The 21,658-nt window shown below is 43.4% G+C and overlaps 2 protein-coding genes across 2 annotated transcripts in view; one reads left to right on the top strand and one right to left on the bottom strand.

Annotated features, from left to right (window-relative positions):
• The window catches only part of PDE11A (phosphodiesterase 11A), a 121,091-nt gene extending 116,956 nt beyond the window's left edge, over nucleotides 1–4,135 (bottom strand). The window contains exon 1 of the mRNA XM_054381023.1: nucleotides 3,350–4,135. Coding sequence (XP_054236998.1) covers nucleotides 3,350–4,135 — 786 coding nt within the window. The remainder of the gene's footprint in view (nucleotides 1–3,349) is intronic.
• Nucleotides 4,136–12,675: 8,540 nt separating this feature from the next.
• RBM45 (RNA binding motif protein 45) lies at nucleotides 12,676–21,407 on the top strand. Its single transcript, XM_054381162.1, has 9 exons — nucleotides 12,676–12,954; nucleotides 14,462–14,584; nucleotides 14,714–14,840; nucleotides 16,334–16,444; nucleotides 16,760–16,939; nucleotides 17,485–17,614; nucleotides 18,971–19,043; nucleotides 19,417–19,583; nucleotides 21,159–21,407. Exons 1-9 carry the CDS (start codon nucleotides 12,676–12,678, stop codon nucleotides 21,349–21,351), a joined length of 1,383 nt encoding a protein of 460 aa, XP_054237137.1. The 3' UTR covers nucleotides 21,352–21,407.
• The last annotated feature ends 251 nt before the right edge of the window (nucleotides 21,408–21,658 follow it).

Raw genomic sequence — 21,658 nt, 5'->3', positions numbered from 1 at the left:
GGCAATGGTTTTAAATCAGAGAAGAGTAGATTTACATTTGATGTTAAGAACTAGTTCTTTACCATGAGGACGGTGGAACACTGGAACTGCTTGCCCAGGGAAACAGTTGAGGCCCCATCCCTGAAGCTATTCAAGGTCAGGGTCAAAAGGGCTCTGAGCAACCTGATAGAGGATCTCCCTGCTGACTGCAGGTGGGTTGGACTAGATGATCCCTGGAAGTCCCTTCCAACCCAAACCATCCTGTGATTCTATGATTTCCCAAGCCAGTCAGTCTGGGTACTGGTATAGGTGACTGCCCATGTAAAGGACATGATGGGATTTTAATATAGAGCTGATTGTGCTTAAGTTTAATGACAATATGTGGTAGTTTTAGACTATGTCTGTAAAAATTTTTCACAGATCTTGAGCAGAAAGTAGTAAAAATGTAAATAAATCACTATTGGGTGTAAAAAGGAAAATAATGATTAGTCTAAACAATTCCATTGGAGGGGTATCTCCCATAAGATTTGGTTCCCAAAACAATTTTTCTCTCTTCTCGCTTCAGCCTGGGAGATACTAACTTGCTTCTGCTTGACCTTGGCTTCATCGCTTTTATTTTGGCTAAGTTTAATATATCTCTGCTTCTTTCTCTTCCCTTTGTACAGGGGGGTAAGCGGGAGGCAGGGAGGGAGAAGCCATTACAGCTTCCCTGGTCTTTGGCCAGGGGGGGTCCTTGTGCTGTTTGCTAACTGTAAATGCCTGTAAATATTGTAAATACTGCATATTTGTACACATTCATTGCATTTCATGTAGATTGTAGTTTGGCTTGTAAATACAGCTTTCATTTGCTTCCAAACCGAGCTGGTCTGGCAAAGTTAATGTTTGGAGGGGGGGGGAATTTTCAACCCACCACACACTAGTAACCAATAAGACAAGGAGGCAAACCAATTCTTACTTGATGGTAGAACTCCAAATAGTATTTGAGCAGGCTCTGAGAAAATAAAAATGGGTGGATGATAACAAAACCAATTAACCAATACTGGAGACTAGCTGACTGAGGATACGGAAGTATCTTTACCTCTTTTTAAACAAGTTTGTTAATTTAAAAAACCAAGCAAATAAACCTTTACATTAGTATAGAGGTGTTCCTCTGACCTAATTACAAGGCCTTTTCTTACTAAATGTGAACACCCTCTTCAATGGGCAAAACGGTGCAGTGCTATCATCCTCTTCTCTAATTCCATGTGTCAGCCTGGCAAAGTTTCCAGGTGGTGCTGTTTTTAAAATCTGATGGTTGATTAAACACTTCCATCACCAATGGTACTGCTGACAAAAATTGTACCATATTTATTAATTTTTAAGCGACTGTATTATGAGTACTACAATGATCTGGAATGGAACAGCTGTTGTTTCTTTATACACCTGTACTCTGGGTTCCATAGGGCTCTTTGTACTACTAACTTAGAAAGGTCCTCTTTTAATGACATAATATATATGTGCCAGATAAAAAAAGATAAACTGAACTGACTCATAAATATGACAGAAAGCAGATCCCTTTTTTTATTATCAAACAAAACTTTCATTAAAGTTACAAGGTCTAACATTTCTTTTGCACCAGAGTTAATCAGAAGTAACTCCACTTAAAGCAGGACAGTTATACTTGATACAACTACAGGATGAACTTGGCTTAGAAGTTTCCCTTTTACTACAACTAATGTATGTACATCTTAAATATACAATGAATTGCATTACTTATAATATTTTAATTGGGTTTTTTTTGGTAACAGCCAAAAGTATTAAATAGTACTGGACATTGGTTGTTTATTCACTTTCCTCTGCAAATGATACAGACAATAAACTGTTTAAAGTAGCTGGACTTTTTCACAGGGAAATGAACACAAAGTGAACAAACACTGAAGAACAAAATAATACAGTCTGGTAGACTAGAAAACACTCTGCCTTTCCAGAGGCACTGGCATTCTCGTTTCCAAAAAAAAGTGGCTGGAGCTGTCCAGTGTAAAAGGCAGAGAACAAGCTCTCTTGCAGCCAAACTCAGGTAACCTTCATCTGTTTAGCCACTTGAAACTATTGAGAGAGGTACATCTTCTGCTTGACTCCCAACAGCAGATATTTTAGGAAGAGCACAGTTTTAGAAGTGAAAGTCATTAAAAGACAAAACAAAATAAAACCGAGATGGTCAGAGAAAGTGTATAATGGAGAAAAGGAAAAGATAATGGAAGAAAGCAACCTTGGGTTTTTTTCCAAGGTAATACAACACTCAATCATTTTAGTATGAGTATTACAGAATTTTTACCAAGCTCTGTTCGTTGTCTTTGAACTCTGTGGGTTAGGAACTTCTGTAAGCCTGTATTTGTGAGGTGCTTAGTATTTTTTACTGCTTGACAAATAAATATTCACACCAAAATACATTTACCTTGACTTTTCAGTATTTCAAACAAACAAAAAAAAAAAAAAGCCCAGTTCTAATATTTAGGTTTCTTCCTTGTATGGTTTGCTTTTATAAAGCACCATAATTTAAAAAAAAATATTATTTTTGTTAGTACTGTAGAGCAAAATTAGACATTGGGCAATTAAATTTCTTAAAGATATACATCTCCTAGGACTGAGAAAGAGGTAAATTTCAAACTAGTAAACTGAAAGCCCTGTTCTGCATTAAAACAAGCAGGCAAAGACACGTCTATCTGACTGCTGAAGTCAAAGGGAATTTTTGCCATAGAACCATGACTACATTTTCACAATTCACGCTTAAGTCTCTATAAAAGTAAAAGGTGGGGAAAGTCCTCACAGGAGAATAACAGGACTGGTTATCTCACTCCTAAGAATAGGTTTGAAAACACATGCCAGGTGGGCTGAATGGGCATACGCAAGGGTGAAAATACATGCTCTTTTGAAACCGATGAGATTATTTCAGCAGCGAGCAGGCAGGGAACATTAAGTGAGACAGATATTTAAGAATATTATCATTGGGACTGTCACGAAGATTTTTTAAAAACTCTTTCTCAGCTGATTCCAAAATACTTTTTGAAAGCGTATGAAGCCGCCTACCACTCTTCAGAAACCCAGAAGCGCTGCTGTACCCATTTAATGGCCATCTAGCCCCGTCGGCCACACAGGAAGGGTTTTCCCCCCGCCTTCGCGAGAGTCGCCTCCTGCCCATCCGGCAACTCCCGCGGCCCCGACGGATCCCTGCGGGGATCCTCTGGGATGGGAGGCTCAGGGCGGCGGGGACAGACACCCTGGGTAGGACAGGACGGCGGAGAGGCACAGGGCTTCTCTGCAGGCACCTCCGCCGCTGCTGTCCGGGAGGGAGCCGAGGGCAGCAGAACGCGAGAGATTGCCCCGCTCCTACCTGGTAGGCGTCGGGTATGTTGACCGTCTCTCCGTGCTCCGCCACGTAGCCTATGATGCCCTTGCCCCACGGCACCTGCACCTCGTTGCTGTTCTCGGTGGAGCCGCAGGGCAGCAGCGGGGTGCCAGCGTGCACGTCGAAGAACTTGGAGACCAGGCTCTTCTTGCCGGTGGCGGCGCCCTCCACGAGAAAGAGGGAGCCCCGGTCAGCGTCCACCATGAGGCAGACGAAGATGAGGATCTTGTAGCTGAGGCTGGTGAGGTCCAAGTCGTTGGAGATATCTTTGACTAGCTCCAGGAAGAACTGACGCTCGTTATGCTCCTTGAGGTAGCGCTTGTAGTCCAGGGCGGTGGGGGGGTACTGGGGCAAGCTGACGCGGGACTCCAGCAGGGCGCTGAGGATGTGCGCGGTGGTGGGGGGCAAGGAGCTGGCCTTCCGCAGCAGGGCCCGCCGCCGCACGCTGCTCAGCGGCTCCTGCGCCCGGGCGTGCACATGCTCGTCGTAGGTGAGGTTGACATGGATGGCCTTGGAGCGGGCGAAGCTCTTCCGAAGCTCCTTCTGGGAGGGTCGCCGCTGCAGCACCCCGCCGCCGGAGCTGCCCGAGCTGCCCCAGCCGCCGCTGAAGGCGCCGCTGCTCCGCCGCTCCTCCGACGGGCCGGCGGCGGGGGCTGGAGGTGCTTTAGGGAGCGAGTTCTTCCTTTTCAGCCACTTCTCCACCAGCTCCGGGTGCCTCTCTAGGAAACTTTCCACCGCCGCCACGTCGAGGCCGCCGGCGGCGGCCGCCATGGTGCGGGCGGCGGGGGTGGCTCAGGCCGCGGTAGCCCCCGCGGCAGCCATGCCCCGCCGCCGCCCCGACGGCTCCCCTGGGGTGCGGGGGACTGCCGGCGTCCCCGGCAAGGGCCCGCTCCTGCCCCGTGCCCGGTCCCTCCTCGGGGGGCTCGCCTTCGCCTCGTTCCCTGCTTCCCCCACGACCTTCTTTTCTTGTCCACCACTTTTTATTATTAGTAGCAGTATTTGTATTGTTCTAGGTATTTTTCTGCTCCCCAGCTCTCAGCTCTTTTCTGGTTCCGGCCCCTGTCCCCGATTCTGTGCCGGCTCTCCGGTGAGCTGGGCAGGCGCTGCCGCTGCGCCTCTGGAGATGCTCAGGGAGCGCTTGGGCAAACCCCCTCTGCCAAGTGCTGGCGGCTGCTTTTGCGTAACCCAGCCGGCGGACCACTAAGGAGGGAGAGGAGGGCGTGGGGAGGGAGCGTTAGTCGAGCTGGGGGGGGGGAGGGGGGGGCAGGCTGGAGGACGGAGAGCTAGCGAGCCCCGCTGCGGGTGGAGACACCGCCGCCCACCACCTCGGCGGCCTCCGCGCGGTGAGGGTGGGACAGCGAGGTGCGGGGTCGCCAAGCGGCGGGGAGCTGCGCTGAGGAGCTCCGCACCGGCGGGCGCCTCATGCAGGAATATCGGAGACGAGTGTACGGAAGGGGGAAGGGGGGGAGGGGGAGTGGTGTCCTTTTTGATGCGTGTGAAGGGGCGCACTCGGCCGCGACACCCGCCCGTGGTCTGCGGGAGGGTTACTGGGAAGTAACGCCAGCACTGCTGTTAAAGGAGTTTAATTTATAGCATTATTTGCACTGCTTCAGTACTTCAGGAGACAGGCAGAAAAATGGAGCCCTTTCAGAAAAACCAAGTGGAATCCGTTTCTTAACCCCCGAGTTGAGGCGCCTGCAGTTTCTCCCGTGCGGTACCCTGGCTCTGCCCGGCGCACACGGTCGGTGCGGCGTGTCACGCACGGCGCTTTGCAAAAGGGGCAGAAAGCAGGCTCCTATCCGCAAAACCGCCCGGGGCATTCAGACCGAAACTCGCCTTCTCTTGGGGCTCGGACCCCGGGCAGCTCGGCGGGAGCGGGCGTGCCGAGTTGCTCCTGGGTGGCTGCTCCTGCAGCGTCGGCTGCCAGAGGGAAACCGCCTGCAATCCACCGAGACAGACGGACCGAGGTTATTTTTATGCACACGTGGAGCACGTTTTATTGCTAAATCGATGCCTACGCATAAGAGATTAGGGGGGGAAAAAAAGGTGTTATGGATCTTAACACGTGAAAAATGTCTTTCATGCGCTCGCCGAGGACTGAATGAAGGCAGCTGCAGAAATTAATGAATGGGAGTTTGGGTGGCTGGGGAAACACAGACCTATCTTCAACCGAACGAGATTCCTCACGGGGACTTCCAGTCCCTGAAATTCTGTGATTCTGTGACTGTCCCTGCAGCAGCCCCTCCCGGCGCGAGGGTCCGGCCAGTGCCTGTAAGGAGAAGGAGCGGAGACGCGTAGCCATGGTGCAGGCTTGGTGCACGGGTGTCAGCCGAAGACGGAGAAATACTGTGTGTGCCCGGACGGCTACCTCGTCTGCCGGGGCAGTCGGGAGTAACGAAGCGCTCCGTGAAGGTGCTGTGGCTCCCGCAGCTCGGAGGCTGCTTAAGAAACGTCAGACAAAAGATTTCTCCTCCCGTGGTTGGTGCGTGCGCCGTTGCAGGCTGGGCAGCTGCACCCGGGAGGCCGACGTTCCGCGCCTGCCGGACACCGCGGCGCGGCTCATTCCGCTTTACCGGCAGTGCCCGCTGCCGCAGGAGGGCGGCTCTCCATTGGGAAACCGCGCCGACCACGGCACCCCGGCAATAGGGTGGGAGGAGGGGGATGCGCAGGCGCATAGGCAGCCAGCGGTGGAGGGCATCGCCACCCGGCTATCCGCACCGTCTGGGGGACGGAGTGTGCCTGGTACTGGGCTGCTGCGGCGGTGTAAAGGGTACGCTCCCGGTCGCCGGTCCCACTGCTGACTTGCCGAGGGGTGCCTGGCTGTAGAGCCCGCGGCGAGTGGGCTGAGGAAGTGGCGTGCTGGTCGAGGGGGCGAAAAGCGGAAACGTCGGAGGACACATTACATGGGATCGTCGCCGAGCTGCACGCACTTGTACAGAAGCTGAGCTCTTCCCGTCCAGATACCTCGGACATGAAGTCGCAGGTGTAGTTTTGTAAGGTTGAGGCCGACTGTAATATGAAGTCTTTCTGGCAGCGCGCTGCCGCTGGCACGAAGTCGGGGCTATGAAGTAAAGGGATTTCACGTGCAGCAGCGGGCAGAGACCTCCCGCCCATGCCGTGACTCCCATATAGTCGGTGGAGGTCCCGCTCTTGGAAGGGCATGGGTGGGTTGCCACCTTCTCTCCCTATGGCATCCACCTCTACACCGCTGCTGGTGCTGCTGCTGCCAGTGAACCGAACTCAGCAGCTGGAGCTCAGGAAGGACGCTATTGCCCTCGAAGGACGCCCGCTTGCCCGGAGCCCCTAATTGCTGCTGTTTTTTGACGCGGCGTTGGCGTTTTTGCAACACATCCACAAACACTCCTCTTACACAAAGAAATCGCATGAGCTGCTGAAAGAGTGGCAGGTGCATACCCCGGCCTCTAAAGCAAGGGCCTTGGGCGTCAGCAGACAAGTGAAATAATTGTCTGTAAACGTTTACCATCTCATTACGACAAGGTTTAGTCTGAGCGCTCGTGCCAGTGTTTATTACAAAAGTTACTGTGTAGCAGTTCTGCATGTAAATACTTAAGGTAATTTAGTGTTTCCATAAGCTTAGCTATACACGAGGTCCTCCATTACCATTTCTTCAAGCAGCCCCATTTCTTGGGGCATCTTTAGTTTATTTGCTGGGATTTTATGTACATTTGATTACACCCAAACTCCACATACCGACAATCTCTCAAATGGGAGAGTCAATATTCGTATGGAGAAATGTAAATGCATTTCTCAGGCAGAGTTTGTTTCTACTGTTAAACTGAAATAGGGAAGTATCTTACAGCTACAGTACAAAAAAGAAAAAAAAAAGCAGATACTCATTTAGCTGTGTCACAGAACTTCTTACCTGACTTTTGCTTACTCACAAGCAGCAGTTCAACTCTATGGAGCATAGTAAGACAATCTGTTAAGGCCCCTGATGGGTAAGCATTGGAACAATGACAATAAAATGAGCACCCGGGAATAGACACTATAGTAAATTAGTTTTGTAGTAATACTCCCTTGTGCAATGACATAGGAAACTTTGCCTGACTGAAGTATGTTTTAATCCATTGTATTTGTGTAAACAGAGAAGGAAATTCTAAATCACAAGTGGTTTCAGAAGAACTTTAATCACCTTCATCAGTCCTCTTCTGTTGCTAAAAATATCTGCTACTATCATCTGCTTGAGCTAGTTAGCCCTTATTCATTCCACATGTTAGAGGATACCTTAAGGATACCTTAATAAATTAGCCTCAAATGGAGGAAAAAATAATTCACAACTCAAAAAAGTGGGAAGGAACACTAACAATACAACGAGTGTGGTTGTATTTTTAAACCAAAAAGGTCATGGCTATTCAAATATCTCCTCAAAGACTACTGAAAAGGTTACTTGTCTGTCTGTCCCCTGTCCCCTCCCCCCCTCCCCCAAATATCTGATATTCTTGATATTCCACTTCCATTATTCTCACATGGTGTTCTTTTAGTGTAAGGGTATGTTTTATTATCTATTGCACATGGTACTTTCCTTCACAGATGATAACACTGTGCAACTTTTTTTTTTCCAAAGGAAAAACTTCATGTAGTTGTGAGTTCTAACACTTAGAAGAATTTTCTTGTTTACAAAGCTACACTTGAATATGAAATACATAACACAATATAAAGAATGTTCATCGTCCAATGTTGTTTATTAGGGCATATCTTAAAACATTTCCATATTTGATTTTACTAATGCCAGTTCCTAATGAATATTAACAACAAAATCCTAAAGCCTGATATAGAGGCTAGTCAAAATTCAAAACATTTCCACTATTACAGCTATTTCAGCAATGTTTCATGAAGTTGCTTTTTTCAAGTATGCAATAAGATCAGCTCTTTCATTCTGTTTTGTAATTCCAGCAAAAATTTTTTTTTGTACCAGGAATATATATTTTTAGGGTTTTCTAAATAATCCATCAGTGTATTCTCACTCCAGGCAACTGAAAAACAGTAGATTACAATGTTGTCCCAACACCATTTATTTATGAAAATACTAACAATCTGAAAGCAAAAGTGTGGTGTTCCTGAACACAATGTGTCTAGAATCCAAGAGGAATGTGAGCATAAAGTACACATAATGCACAAGGTATAAGTTGTTTTTGTGTCACTTTAATAAGTCAGATACAAATCTTTTTTGCGTCATGGAGAATTAATTGTAGTTCTTTGCATCATTTCACATACAGCTACTTACTACTTTTAAACTCTGTAAGTATATTTGTAATTCCAGCATCCAGAAGATCCAGCTTTAATTTCAGACAGTTGTTGATAATGGGCATCTACACGTTGACATGAAATTCATCAAGGCTGTGCTCCCTGAAGGGCATTAGGAAAGGCATTGTCAATGGCCATTTCCTGGAATCTCTTGGTAGGAAATGAAAAACCCCTGGTGTTTCCTTCAAACCCTGCTAAAACCTGTCTCTGTCAACAGAAGCCTACCGTGGTACTGAAGACTACTGAAATACCTACAAGGAGATATTCGAGTTTCTCTTGTATTCTTCAGAATTGACTCTCTCTCCCACTCTAAGTGGTACTTAGATACCACTTTGTTGTATTTCTTTTAAAAACTTACAATATCTGTATGATTTGTGTACTCATTTTTTTAATGAGAAAAAAAATTGTTAATATATACTGATGATATTTTGTATGAAGGAATTCCCAGTAGAAAGTGAAAATCCTAGAAATGGCAGGGGAGAAAAAAAAAATCTAATTCTAAAGCACCTTAGTAGCCAGAAAACGGTATTTGTAATTGATAGTGTGATTCGAATAATATAATTTATATTCAAATAATATAAATTAAAGTAATAAAACCCGTGTTGAATTACTTTCCATTTTTAGATGTCTCACTGCTTTTCGAGACTATGAAAAACGCAAGACAACTCATAGTTTACCAGTAGGTGACAATATTTAGTCAAGTGTTCTGAGCAAAACAACTGCAGCACACCACGACGCCAGTAGAGGGCAGTGACTAGCGAACAAAATCTGAAAGCCCGTCAAAGAAACAGAAATTAAAATCTGCACATCGATACTGCAAAGTTCTAGGAAAGCTATATATACACACAGGCATATATATATACACACACTTGATCTGGTGGGCTGAATAGTGGTAAATTCTTTTCTTAATGTAAAGACCAAGGATTTTTTTTTCTTTCTGAAACTATAGTTATGTTTCATCTGCAGTAATGCCAAGTAGACAGTTGTGACTTCTTGTGAGTAAGTACCTCTAAAGAAAAAAGCTTTTTCATATTTATCTCCTCCAATACTGCAACTTGCCTATGTCATGTGTTAGTTTTACTTGTGTTCTTGTTTGGAGTAAAAAAATTCTGCATTCTTTCCTGTTCTATGGGCAAATAAACCCCAAAGATTTGGTTCTGTTCTGTGTTTTCTGTGTTTTTCAACTGAGTGGCACCAAGAACACTTCTGAATAAAGATCATGACTTTTTCATCACCACCCAATTTGATCTATGTAAAAAACATTTTAAAAGAACGGGAAATTTGAACAATATTACAGAAAACAGTATTACACTATTGTTGGTCACATTTATCATCTCTGTACAGTTTTATAAAATATTTCTCTTGCATCTATATGTTTCAAAGTAATGAAAATTTGACTAGGACTTAATTGTAAAAATTGGGTAAGACTGTTAAGCTGCATATTTTCTTAACATGATCTGGTTGCCAATGGTCCTGAATTAAGTTTTGAAAGTTAGCCAGTTTACAAATAGGAAAAAGCAGCATGCTCCTTTTGCAGCATCTCTGAGAGGTGCAGAATTACAGAACTTACTATTCTTACCTTTGAAAGATGAGGTAGCTTTAAGTTCCTTGATTGGTCTTCTAGAGCTACTTTGAAGGTAAGGGTAAAAGTTAACGTAATTTTGTCTAGAAGGCCATTCTAAAACACAGTACCACTTTGGGAGTTCCTTGTGGATTTTCCAGTGCTAGCTAGAATGTCTCCAAACCTGTGAAATTCAACTCCTCCGCCAGTGCCTGTTGGGACACATTCATGAAGGCGTATTTTCAGTGCCAGTAGCCGTGACAGACGGTGAAGGTGCTTAAGAGGCAATCCTCTGGGCTGTGTCAACTGGGGAATAAAGGAGAGTTGAGCTCTTTTTGGTCTGTGGAGGGCAGGAAGGGCAGGAAGGGCAGGGCTGTCCTGTTCCTCCGTGGTGCACCTGTGCACTGCACCCCTCCTAAACCTGGGAAGCCACTGCCCTAGTAAGCCCATCACAGAGTGGGTGTTAAGTGAAATCCAATTGCCTGTTTATCAGTCTTAGTGATGGTGTGGCCCTGTCATGGCTCCACTCTGCAGGAATGGTGTCAAGACTTGGGGAAAGAAGGAGTGCAGAGCTTGGTGTTAGGATGTCGCCTTCCTAAAACACTGCTCCTGATGTGTTGAGTCATAGCTTTACTTTTCTCTAAAGATTTCCCAGTGGTGTGCAAAGATAGAGCTTACTAGACATTCTAAAATATTTCTTTACATGGAACCAAACCCAACCATTCTATCCAAAGTATGTTCCTCATTGACATTCTACATTATGCTCCCATTTAACCCCCAAAAAAAGGCCACTGGCAGGCCTGCACAGCGCTCAAAATACTGTCTCCTCAAGGTCTTCAGATCACCAGACCTTGCCTCCATAAAACTTGCTGGCATAAACTTGACAATTACATCTCTGCGTGTGAAAGAGAGCAGGGATTTCTGCATATGTATTATGCTTGTGGAAAATAATAGAATGTGAACATCCCAATTCCCTGATTGCTTCATTTAACCCTGTTTTACACCAGGAAGTGTTGGTTCATTATGATCCCATTAAGAAGGGCATTTAGACACTGTGAGTTATCATCTGCAGTGCTGTTTGCAACAGAAGAGAATAACAGAAGAGAATAGAATAGATGATCTCACGCCCTTCCAGGTGGAGGGAGGCCCAGGTGACGTAATATTGAGCAGGCCATCAGCCTGCAAACCTCCTCCATAGCAGAGATTTTTCCCTTTCAGTCTTTAAAGCTTTTACAAGCTTTTCTCACAAGGAAACGATTTCATCATTTGTACACTGAGACAGGGTACAAAATGGGGGGGCGGGGGGGGGAGTGGTTGATAGATATATCAGAGGTCATGCTGCCAGCCGGATGGACCTAACAGGGTGGAGAACGGTCTGACAGGAGCATCAAGAAGTTGAACAAAGGGAAGTGCAGAGTCCTGCACTTGGCAAAGAATAACCCCGTGCACCAGTACTTGATGGGGGGTGACTGGATGAAATCAGCTTTGCAGAAAAGGACTTGGATGTTTTAGTGGACTCTAAGATGAAAATGAGCCAGCAACGTGCCTTTGTGGAAAAGAAGGTTACTGGTATCCTAGGCTACACTAGGGGAAATTGTCACCAGCAGGACAAGGGAGCTGACCCTTCCCCTCTGCTCTGGTCTGATGATGCCACACCTGGAGTATTGTGTCCCCTTTTGGGCTCCCTAGAGTGTGAGTGACATCGTGGAAAGTTCAGTGAAGGGCCATAAAGATCATTAAGACACTGGATCATCTCACCTATGAGATACTCAGAGGGAACTGGGACTGTTTTAGTCCAGAAAAGGCACAGAGGGATCTCATCAGTGTGTATATGCATAAATACCTGAAAAGATGGAATGAAGAAAATGCATCCAGACTCATCTCAGTGATGGCCAGTAACAGGATCAGAGACAAAAGGCACGGCAGGTTCCATTTGAACATCAAGAAACACTTTTTTTTTTTTTTAATACAGTGAGGGTGACAGAGCACTGACACAGGCTGCCTAGAAAGGTTGTAGAGTCTCCGTGGAAACATTCCAGGGTCGCGACCCTCCCCACGCGAGGGGGTGGACCTGCTGTCCTACGAGGGTTCCTCCAGTTCGCTGGCTCTGAGACACTGGTCCCCGGCGGGAGCTGCCAGCCCGGGAGCACCTCTCCGCGGCATCAACTCTCGATTCATTTTTGCCTACCCCTCCGCACCCAGGCGGTGCCCCAGCCGGACCAGGAAACGGGCTAGCCGCACAGCACCACTCCCCGGCAAGCAGATTCTTCCACAAAGCCCGCCTCAAGGGTTCGCTGTTCTCCTGTTCGCAGGCCGGGAAGCCCCGCCCGCCGCGGGCCAGGTTGCGGCCCTGACTGGATGCGGGACTTCGGGAAGGGCGGAGGGTATGTTGTCTCCGCGGCGGAAGGAAGACAGTGAGCGTTTCCCGTCGGTCCCTGAGGAAAATCAGAGGTCCTCAGCGACCCGAGAGTCCAGCGGCCGCGCCATGGAAGAAAGCAGCGGCATCCGCCTCTCGGCGGAGTGCCTGGATGAACCGCCCAACAGCCGTATCTTCGTGGTGCTGGGCAAGGACACCGGGGAGGCGGTGATCCGGGAGCGCTTCGCGCCCTTCGGGGACATCCAGAACATCTGGCTCCTGCGGGACAAGCGCACCAACGAGTCTCGCGGCATCGCCTTCATTAAGTTCGCCCGGAGCTCGCAGGCCTGCCGAGCCATGGAGGAGATGCATGGCCGAAGCCTAGTCCCGGACACCAAGCCCATCAAGGTACCGTCGCTGGGCCCTGCCACTCCCTTTTCGCTGAGAAGCGGGGCGGAGGGCGAGTGAGTGGAGCCCGGCAGGGTGCCCCCCGGCTCTTTCCAGCATGGCGGCGTCGGAGGGCAGCAGGCCTTGGGCGCTGCGCTCGAAGCTTGCCGCTTGAGGGTAGTGCTGGCCCAGGCTGGGAGCAACGGGAAGCCTTTCAGTAGAAGGAGGCCTGTGTTGGCGGCCGAGGCAGAGGTCCGCTAGGAGCAGCCCTGGAGCATCCGCAGATAGCTGTCCGCCTCGCTTGGCAGCAGGCAGCGAGCCTCAGACACCCTCCTGCTCGCTTTCCACACGTACTGCTGGTGCTGGCACCATCTTGGTTCAAACCTGGGGGTGTTTGGGCTGCGGGCCTGGTGGTGCTTTTCAGGAGTCCCGTCCTTGTCCGAAATTTCCACGCGTGGCATAAACTGCAGCAGGCCGGGGTGAAAAAGCGGTACCTGGAAAATACAGCTGTTTTTTTTTTTAATTATTATTTTGCCTTTTTTTTTTAAGGGAAAAAAAGAACACCTTGAGGAAATCTCTGAGATATTCTAAGACAGTATACTTTAAGGGTTGCAAGCAAGATAAACGTGAATAAAGAGTTTGCAAATGTATTTTAGATTGGTTTTGCATCTTGTGCACTGTTTTTTCAACACAGTTATGTTGTGTTTGTTTTAATCTCTGGAATTTGCTGGTGGTATTTAACTTCTGGAACTGGTTTCCTGTTTCTCAAGTACTGAGAAGACATGCAATTGACTCAGTAAAAAAAAAATATTTCTTAAGAACTTGCCATTAGAAGCCAAAAGATCAGAGTTGCATTCCTTACTCCTCTGCACTCAGAGCTCTGAAATCAGTGGCTGCTTTTGCATAAGAGGTTTATTTGAAGATTGTATTTTTCTTAGTTGGTTGTTCTGGATTTTTTGAGTTTGTTTTCTTGTGGGTTATTTTTATTTGTTACCTTATAGGATGCACTCGTGAGATTAAATTCATTTCAACAATTAAGCAGGATTTTAACAGTTCCATATGTGAGAAATTGTGATCCTTCATAGAGCACTAGACCTGCAGACTTCTGCCCAACTGAACAGTGAACCGTATTAGCAAGGTTTTAATAAGCTGGTAGACTTGTTCGTTTGATTGTTTGCTTACTTATTTTTTGTTACTACTGCTGTACCAGGCCTCTTGCAGGAATGCATTTTTTTGCTATCTCGCGTGCCACCTGTGACATTTGACAGCGCTGTTGATTCATTATTCCTGATGATTCTTCATTATCCCCCCCAACATTATCCTGTTTGAGACACTATTTGAAATGCATTATATTTGTAGGGCTTTTATTATACCTGTATCTGTGATCAGAGATGTTCTTTTTTCCAATGTTAGGAAAGCAAGGTTATATGAAAGATAAAGACTTGTTAAAGCAAACTTTTTCTTGCTTGTTGATGTGTGGTAAAGACCCTTTCTCCAGTAATTAACATCTATGCAATCATTTAATTAGGTATTTATTGCACAGTCAAGAGCTTCTGGAAGCCACAGAGATCTTGAAGATGAGGAGCTTACACGAATCTTTGTTATGATACCAAAATCCTATACAGAGGAGGATCTACGAGAAAAGTTTAAGGTACTGATTCACTATTTGATAATTGCTGTTTAAAGTTGCCATTGTCTTAATTTATCATAAGGGCTAAAATCATAGAACTTGAATGCATTTTCAAATATTGTAAACTAATTTACTTTTTAATTGTTCTAGATGTATGGAGACATTGAATATTGCAGCATTATTAAAAACAAGACTACTGGAGAAAGTAAAGGTTTGGGCTATGTGAGGTATTTAAAGCCATCCCAAGCTGCCCGAGCAATTGAAGAGTGTGATCGAAGTAAGAATCTGGCTGAATTCTTTTAAATTTTTCACAATAAGTGTACATCATCATTAATCTACCTTTAATTTTTAGGTTTTTTTTTGCAGGGAAGTTATTTGTGATGTGAATGCATCGTAAATAAAAAATAGAATTATTAATTTTCATTCAAAACAGTCACCTGATGGCATTTTGCAGCACCAAACTATAAGATCAGTGAAAAGAGTTTGGAAATGGATGGTTTTCTTTCATGCGTTATTATTGACCTGTAATGTAGGCTTCACACAGGAAAGCCTGGTTTTATATGTATTCCTATGAATATGCATTTTTAATCAAATATATTTGATTAAAATTTGTAATCAAATTGATTTATAATCAAATATATTTGCTAATCCGTAGGGATTCTGTCATGATTACATTTATGTAAGAGCAAATTCATTGTAGTTGAAGCTTGGGTTTGTTTTTTTTGTTGTTGTTTTCTTTTAAGGTCATGATTAATCTGTTGCAGAACAACAGACTTGGTATGCTTTATGCCCAACCATTTGTCATTTATGCCCTAGTACCACAAAAACATGAATGAATTTGAGTGAGTCTGGTGGAAGGCCACCAAGGTAGTCAGGGGAGGAAACATGATTTACGAGGCAAAGTGGAGGGAACCGATCTTGCCCATCTAGGGCAAGAAAGGCTTTTGGGAAAACTGAGCAACAGCTTTCCAGTCCAACCTCTTGTTTGATGTTTGCTTAATCAGAAAAACGAAACAACTCGATGTATGAGTGTGGTTATTTTTTGTTATTCTTGTGCATTGTTTGCTTTTAATTTTTTTTCTCCAGCAATGTGATGGTTCTACATCACATTTATCATAAGTTGTCATGTGACAGTTCTTGCATAGGAATGCAAGTCTAAGATTAGTATGCAGTTAAATCTTATTTCCTTTTTGCTATGAGGTTAAATTAAATTGGTTGGATAGCCTGAGTGCAATACCTATTTCTCATAAAAGCAAAAATTCGATCACTGAATACAGGAAACATACACAAACTGCTGTTACAGTATGGGGGTTCAGATGATTGCCTCTGGAGTTTCTGAATCCCACCAAGTATAACAGGATAGCTGAAGTTTGAAGGGACCTCTGGAGGTCATCTTGCCCAATCCCTCTGCTCATGCAGGGTCACCTGGGCACTCTGGTTGCTCAGGACCATGTCCAGACCTCTTTGGAATGTCTCCCAAGGATGGAGACTCCACAAGCTCTCAGGGCAACCTATGTTCAGTTACTTTCACAACGAGTAGGCTCTGTTGTGCTCTTCACTTTTGACTAGGAACAGTTCAATGTTGAAATTGTTAACTTTAACACAATTACTATGTCAGACTTCAAGAGTTACAGATTAAGTTATTTCCTAAACCTGGCACTTAACTGGGTTACCTGAGTAACATGTTTCTAAATACAGCACTTGGAGAAGGCAGATCTGGTTAGATAATTTAGATGAGCTGAGGTGATTCTGTGTGTGTGTTTCTTTCAGGCTACAGGGCCATTTTGGCTGAACCTAAAAATAAGTCATCTGAGTCTTTGGAACATGATTATTACAGTAATAACACAAGGCAAGAACCAAGAGGAAATACATTTCCATTTTGTAAGTCACAGCTTTTTATCCTAAAAATAATTTATAGTCTTGAGTATCATCACAAAGTAAAAAAGCAGTTTAGAAGAAGGGAAGCTAATGAAGATTTAGGTTAACACTTACATAGTAAACTAGATGTTGGAGGTAGAAAGCCAGGTGTTCCACTTCTGTGTTTTCATGGCTCCCTTTTACTTTAGTTAGCCAAGTATTTTATGACCTGCACTGGTGAAATAAACACGTCACCTTTTGTATATAAGTTGAATAAAAAATATGTATGAAATGAAGGCATGCTAGTGTGATGACTTAAATTATGTGTTGATTCTTGAGGTGGGCAGCCAGAGTTTTGTAGTTTTGAAAAAAGTGAGAGCAGAATTCAAGAGCCAGTCTCCAAACGTCTGTCAGTGGTGTCACGGCTTCCCTTTATCCAAGAGCAGCTGTTCGCCCTCTTTGATCTGGTTCCAGGACTGGAATATTGTGATGTTCAGCGAGATCCTCATACCAATAGTGGTAAGGAAAAGTGCAAAATGATGTATTTCCTTTCATGCGGAATAATGCCTTTTAATCGTTCATCGATTCATTTGTATTGCAAAGTACAGTGCAATAGTTGGAAAGAATTAATGTTTTATGTATCAGTGGTTGCTGGTATCACTGATGCATAAAACCAAAACCTCAGTTTTCTTTGAACCTCTATTTTCAGATAATAGAATCTCAAGGATAGAATCAAAACCATGAGAAGTTGTTCACTGTTGATGGGATAATTGCAGTTTAAAATGAAGCTTTGTATATGTTTTTGTTTCTAATTGAGAGTTAAGGAAGGGGACGTGATTTCAGTTGTGTTGATTTGTTACCATTTCTTGAATTTAGCTGATCTGTCACTAATTAATTCCACTGAAGTTTTCCTCAACTACTACTGATGTTGCTATTAAGTAATGTAGTCTGTGATAAAAAGACTTCAGAGTTTTGTATCATGCCTGACTAACATGCTTTGTAGGAGCGTAGTTTGTTCTTAGGATTTACCCATGTTGTGCTGACACTGTGTGCTGAATTTGCAGGGTATGCTGTGATTCAGTACAGTACTGCTGCATCAGCCATTTATGCCAAGTATAAATTGCATGGGTTTGAGTATCCTCCTGGAAATCGATTAACTGTTGTTTTCCTAGAAGATGGGAGTGATAGCTCAGAGTAAGTATCAATACATAGAGAAAGAAAGTTTTAAGTTGTGTTCTGGAGAATAAAATTTAAAATACTTAATACGTTTTTTTAGTTTTCAATTTTTATAACATAAGAAGTAACAGCAATGCCACTGTGATTTTTGTTTCATACTTGTAGATATAGTATTTCCTGAAATCTAGGTGTTTTGGGAGTTGGTGCTTCTGTTTGCTTTTTTTATGGTTTAGAATAAGCTGTTTGAAACTGAGTAGTCTTTGAGAAAGAGAAGACTAAAATACATATCCTTAAGATACATTGGAAAATCTTAAGATTTGGCAAGGTTCTTTGTAAATGTCCCTAATGTGTAATAAAGCTGGAATGTGTTTTTTAATAAGCCTTTTATATTAAACCCAGATACATCTACTTGATCTCTTGTGCTTACAGTGCTGGAAATAGTAGCCTTGTGAGTATGTAGTAGCCAGACATAGAGTAAAACTGTTGTATACTGATGATCTGATACCCCACTGTACAGACATCATCAGGTGTTACTTTGACCATCTTTAATGTGTTCCTGTGGTTTGAAGGTCCATTCTACATTGGAGTGTCTTAGGTACCCTCCTGCAGTGAGTATTTTGGCTTAGTTTCATCCTAAAGTAATGTAGTTAATTTCAGACCTATTCTGGGATATGAAAGAAAACAGTAAAGAGGGACAATAGGGAGATTCACTTCAGACATGTATCCCTGATCTAAACTTAAAACCCCCAAACTTACTGCAACCATCCTTCTTGCAAACAATTTCCTTCATTATTCAGTGATACCTACTATTTCATGGTCCTACATGTGAGCCCTGAATCTTTGTTTTGTTGTGGAATAAGAAAAAGCAACTGCCTCTTTTTTTTTTTTTTTTAATTTTATTTCCCAAAGCAAATTTGCTGGAGAAAAAAGCTGAAAGTAAACTTCCTGTAGTAATATTCTGACTTCAGTGCCCTTTATTGAAACAGGTGACATTTTTCTGTTTCTTCTGTTTTTAGACACTTTTCGTAAAACATAGTGGGCTCTGTACAGTTAAATACTTGCTTTTGTTCTCCTAGGGTACTAAAAAAAACAAAGAAGAGTTTTGCATCTCTGTGTGTAGACATGTTTAAATGTTTTCAGAGACTTGCAGCTGGCATGAATACTTTCAGATAAGGCCTCTTCCAACTTAATGTGTTCTACGATCATGTCTAGAGTGGCATGAAAGCCTGAGTTGGTTTTCTTTATCTATGTGACTTTACAGATTTCCAATGATACTTTTTTATAGGCATTAAAAGTTACTTTCTCGTGCTGAATTTAAGAATAATGTAACCTAGTTCTTTCTTTAAAATAGTTTATTATCACTTCTATTTTCAGCGTCATCAGAAAAATGGCAACACAACTGGTAACAGCACAAGTGTCATCAGTGTTGCGGAATAACAGTGCGATTGTTCAGCAGTATAGGACACCTCCTGTAAGTCAATGTTGTGGATATTGTTTGTATTCTTCTGAACTGCTGTAAGGAATTTCAGATATGTCAGTGAAGAGCACTGCTCACTTTCTTCTGTAACTATTTTAGATGCTGCATTTTTAAGATGTACCTCTGATTGGTTTGTATGTTTTTGTTCCTTGTAAAGGTATCTGAACTTACTTGAATTTATTGTCTGAATAACCAAATTAAACCAAATAACCGAAGTCAATTATTTGAGAACTGGTATAGCCTCTATGTCCAGTGATGGGAACAAAAATTGTAAATAAGGTAAAATGATTAATTTTTCTTCCATCAGGTAATTTATGCTTGAATTTTTTTTTTCCTTTTTCAGCAGTCATTTGGAGGAACTTCTGGCTCACAATTACTTCAGCCCCAAACAGATGCCATACTTCCACCACACAAAAAAAAAGTTCCACCTGATACTACTGTGAAGGAAAGGCTTTTCATACTTTTTCATCCCCATCCTTTACCTGTAAATGTGTTGGAGGATGTGTTCTGGTAAGACTTCATTTATAAATAAGTGTTCTCTGACCAAAAAAACCAAACCATGAAATATTTAAGATCGGTGTTGAAAACAAAATTGTCATAAGGAAAGCTTTCCAGAAAAGACAGTGCACAGGGGAGAGGGGAGAATATAACAAAAGGCCGGTAATAAGGTAGAAGCAGGTTAATAATGCTAAGCACAAGCAAAGAGCAAAGGCTGCGTGCAGAAGCAAAAGCAGAGAGAGATGTTATTCTCTACTACCCATCAGCAGACAATCTTTGGTCCTGGGAAGCAGGGCTCATAATGTGCAACGGTTGCTCTGAAGGACAGACACCATGGATGAATATCCCCCCCACTTTTGTCTTTCACTTGGTATATACTGTCTGAGCTGATGTCATATGGCATGGAATATCCCTTTGGCCAGTTTGGGTCAGCTGGGCTGGCTGTGTCCCGTCCCAAGATCTTGCCCACCCTTCAGCGTACTCTTGGGACAGGGAAATGTTGGACAAGCACAGCTTGGGTCCTTGTTCAGCACTAGGTAAAACACTGGTGTGTTATCAAAACCCAGCTACAGCACTGCAAAGCACACCACTAGAAGGATGCTCTGAGGAGAATTAACTCTAGCCCAGCCGAACCTAGTACACTTGCACGTTACCTTTCTTTTCAGAAACAAAGACTTGAAAGATCACTTTTGTCATCTTTAAAACAAATCTATAGTTCAGTTGTTCCTCCAGTACTTTATATTACTTCCATTTAGTGTACTCTGGTAGCAAAAGGCATTTCCCTTTTCTAAAAGCTGATCTTTACAATAAATCTTTGGAAAACCAAAATATTTTCAAAGTCTCAGGACAGGAAAAGAAACAATATGCACTTGTGTGTAATTTAAAACTACCTTTTTGATATGCAGGATTTCCTTAATCAGATGCTGGAGATCTAAAAAGGCTTTGCACCCTACTCTTGATACTTGTATATCTTCAGTGTGAAACAGGCAGACTTTATTTTTAAAAAAAAATTTAAAATGTTTTTTAAGGGACTGTGTAGGAATCTCCTCAGGACTTGGAAATCTGGGCATTTCAATGAAGCTTTATGCTTGCATTGTCAGTCATGTCAGTGAGAGCTTTTCAATGATGAATCAAAACTCAGCAAGTTAATTTTCAGTGAGGTGCAACTTTAGCCTCTAGATTACTGGCTGGCTTGTGTATGTGTGTGTGCTTGATTTTCCTCCCCCCCCACCCATTGTGTTGTTTCTTGTGGGTTATTTTGAGTGCCATACTAGGGTATTGATCAGCTTTACGTTTTCATGTAAATAAGAGATAAATCAGTGATGCTTAATGGTTCTTTTGTAATGTTACATAGAAAACGTTACCTATGAACTTTTGGGTTTATTTCTATTACTGTTTGAAATTGTGGAGAAGGGAATATGAAAAATGGAAGTTCTGGGAGAAAGCAGTACAAGAAAATGCAACGTGCATATGAGAATGTATTTTTTGCAGCTACCAAATCGCATATGCTTCTGATTGGATAGTAAGTATCTGTGTTACAGCAAAACATGTAAATTATCTTTTTTTCTTTTTTTTCCCACCTCCTAGTCGTTTTGGACACTTGATAAAAGTCTACCTTGTGGCTGGAAAAAATGTGGGCTATGCAAAATTTGCAGACAGAGCAAGTGCCAGTGATGCCATAACTGCGCTACACGGCAAGATTGTGAATGGTGTCAGGCTTAAAGTAAGGTTGGCAGACTCACCCACAGAAGAATCTAACAAACGCCAGAGAACCTACTGAGCAGGTGAGTACCCAGTCTTAGCTGTTACTTATACTGACGTTCAACTGGTTCAGAATACATTGCCTATTCTAAGCTACATGTATGAACATGTAATGATAAACTTATTTTTAGATAATAACTTGTAATTTAATTTGTGATGTGTGTATGTGTAAGTGTGCATGGGTGTGCATATACTTATATATGTACATGTTATTTTAGAAAAAAAGATATTTTTATAATTTTTGAACAATGTGAACTAGTTGATTTAACATCAATCTGGATGTTCACAGAAGTATTCACTTTATGTACATGTGAGTATCAGTTACA

This window comes from Indicator indicator, chromosome 5 (genome assembly GCF_027791375.1).
Source record: "Indicator indicator isolate 239-I01 chromosome 5, UM_Iind_1.1, whole genome shotgun sequence".
NCBI lineage: Eukaryota > Metazoa > Chordata > Aves > Piciformes > Indicatoridae > Indicator > Indicator indicator.
The sequence above is the reverse complement of the archived record's forward strand: the minus strand, read 5'-3'. Positions and strand labels throughout refer to the sequence as shown.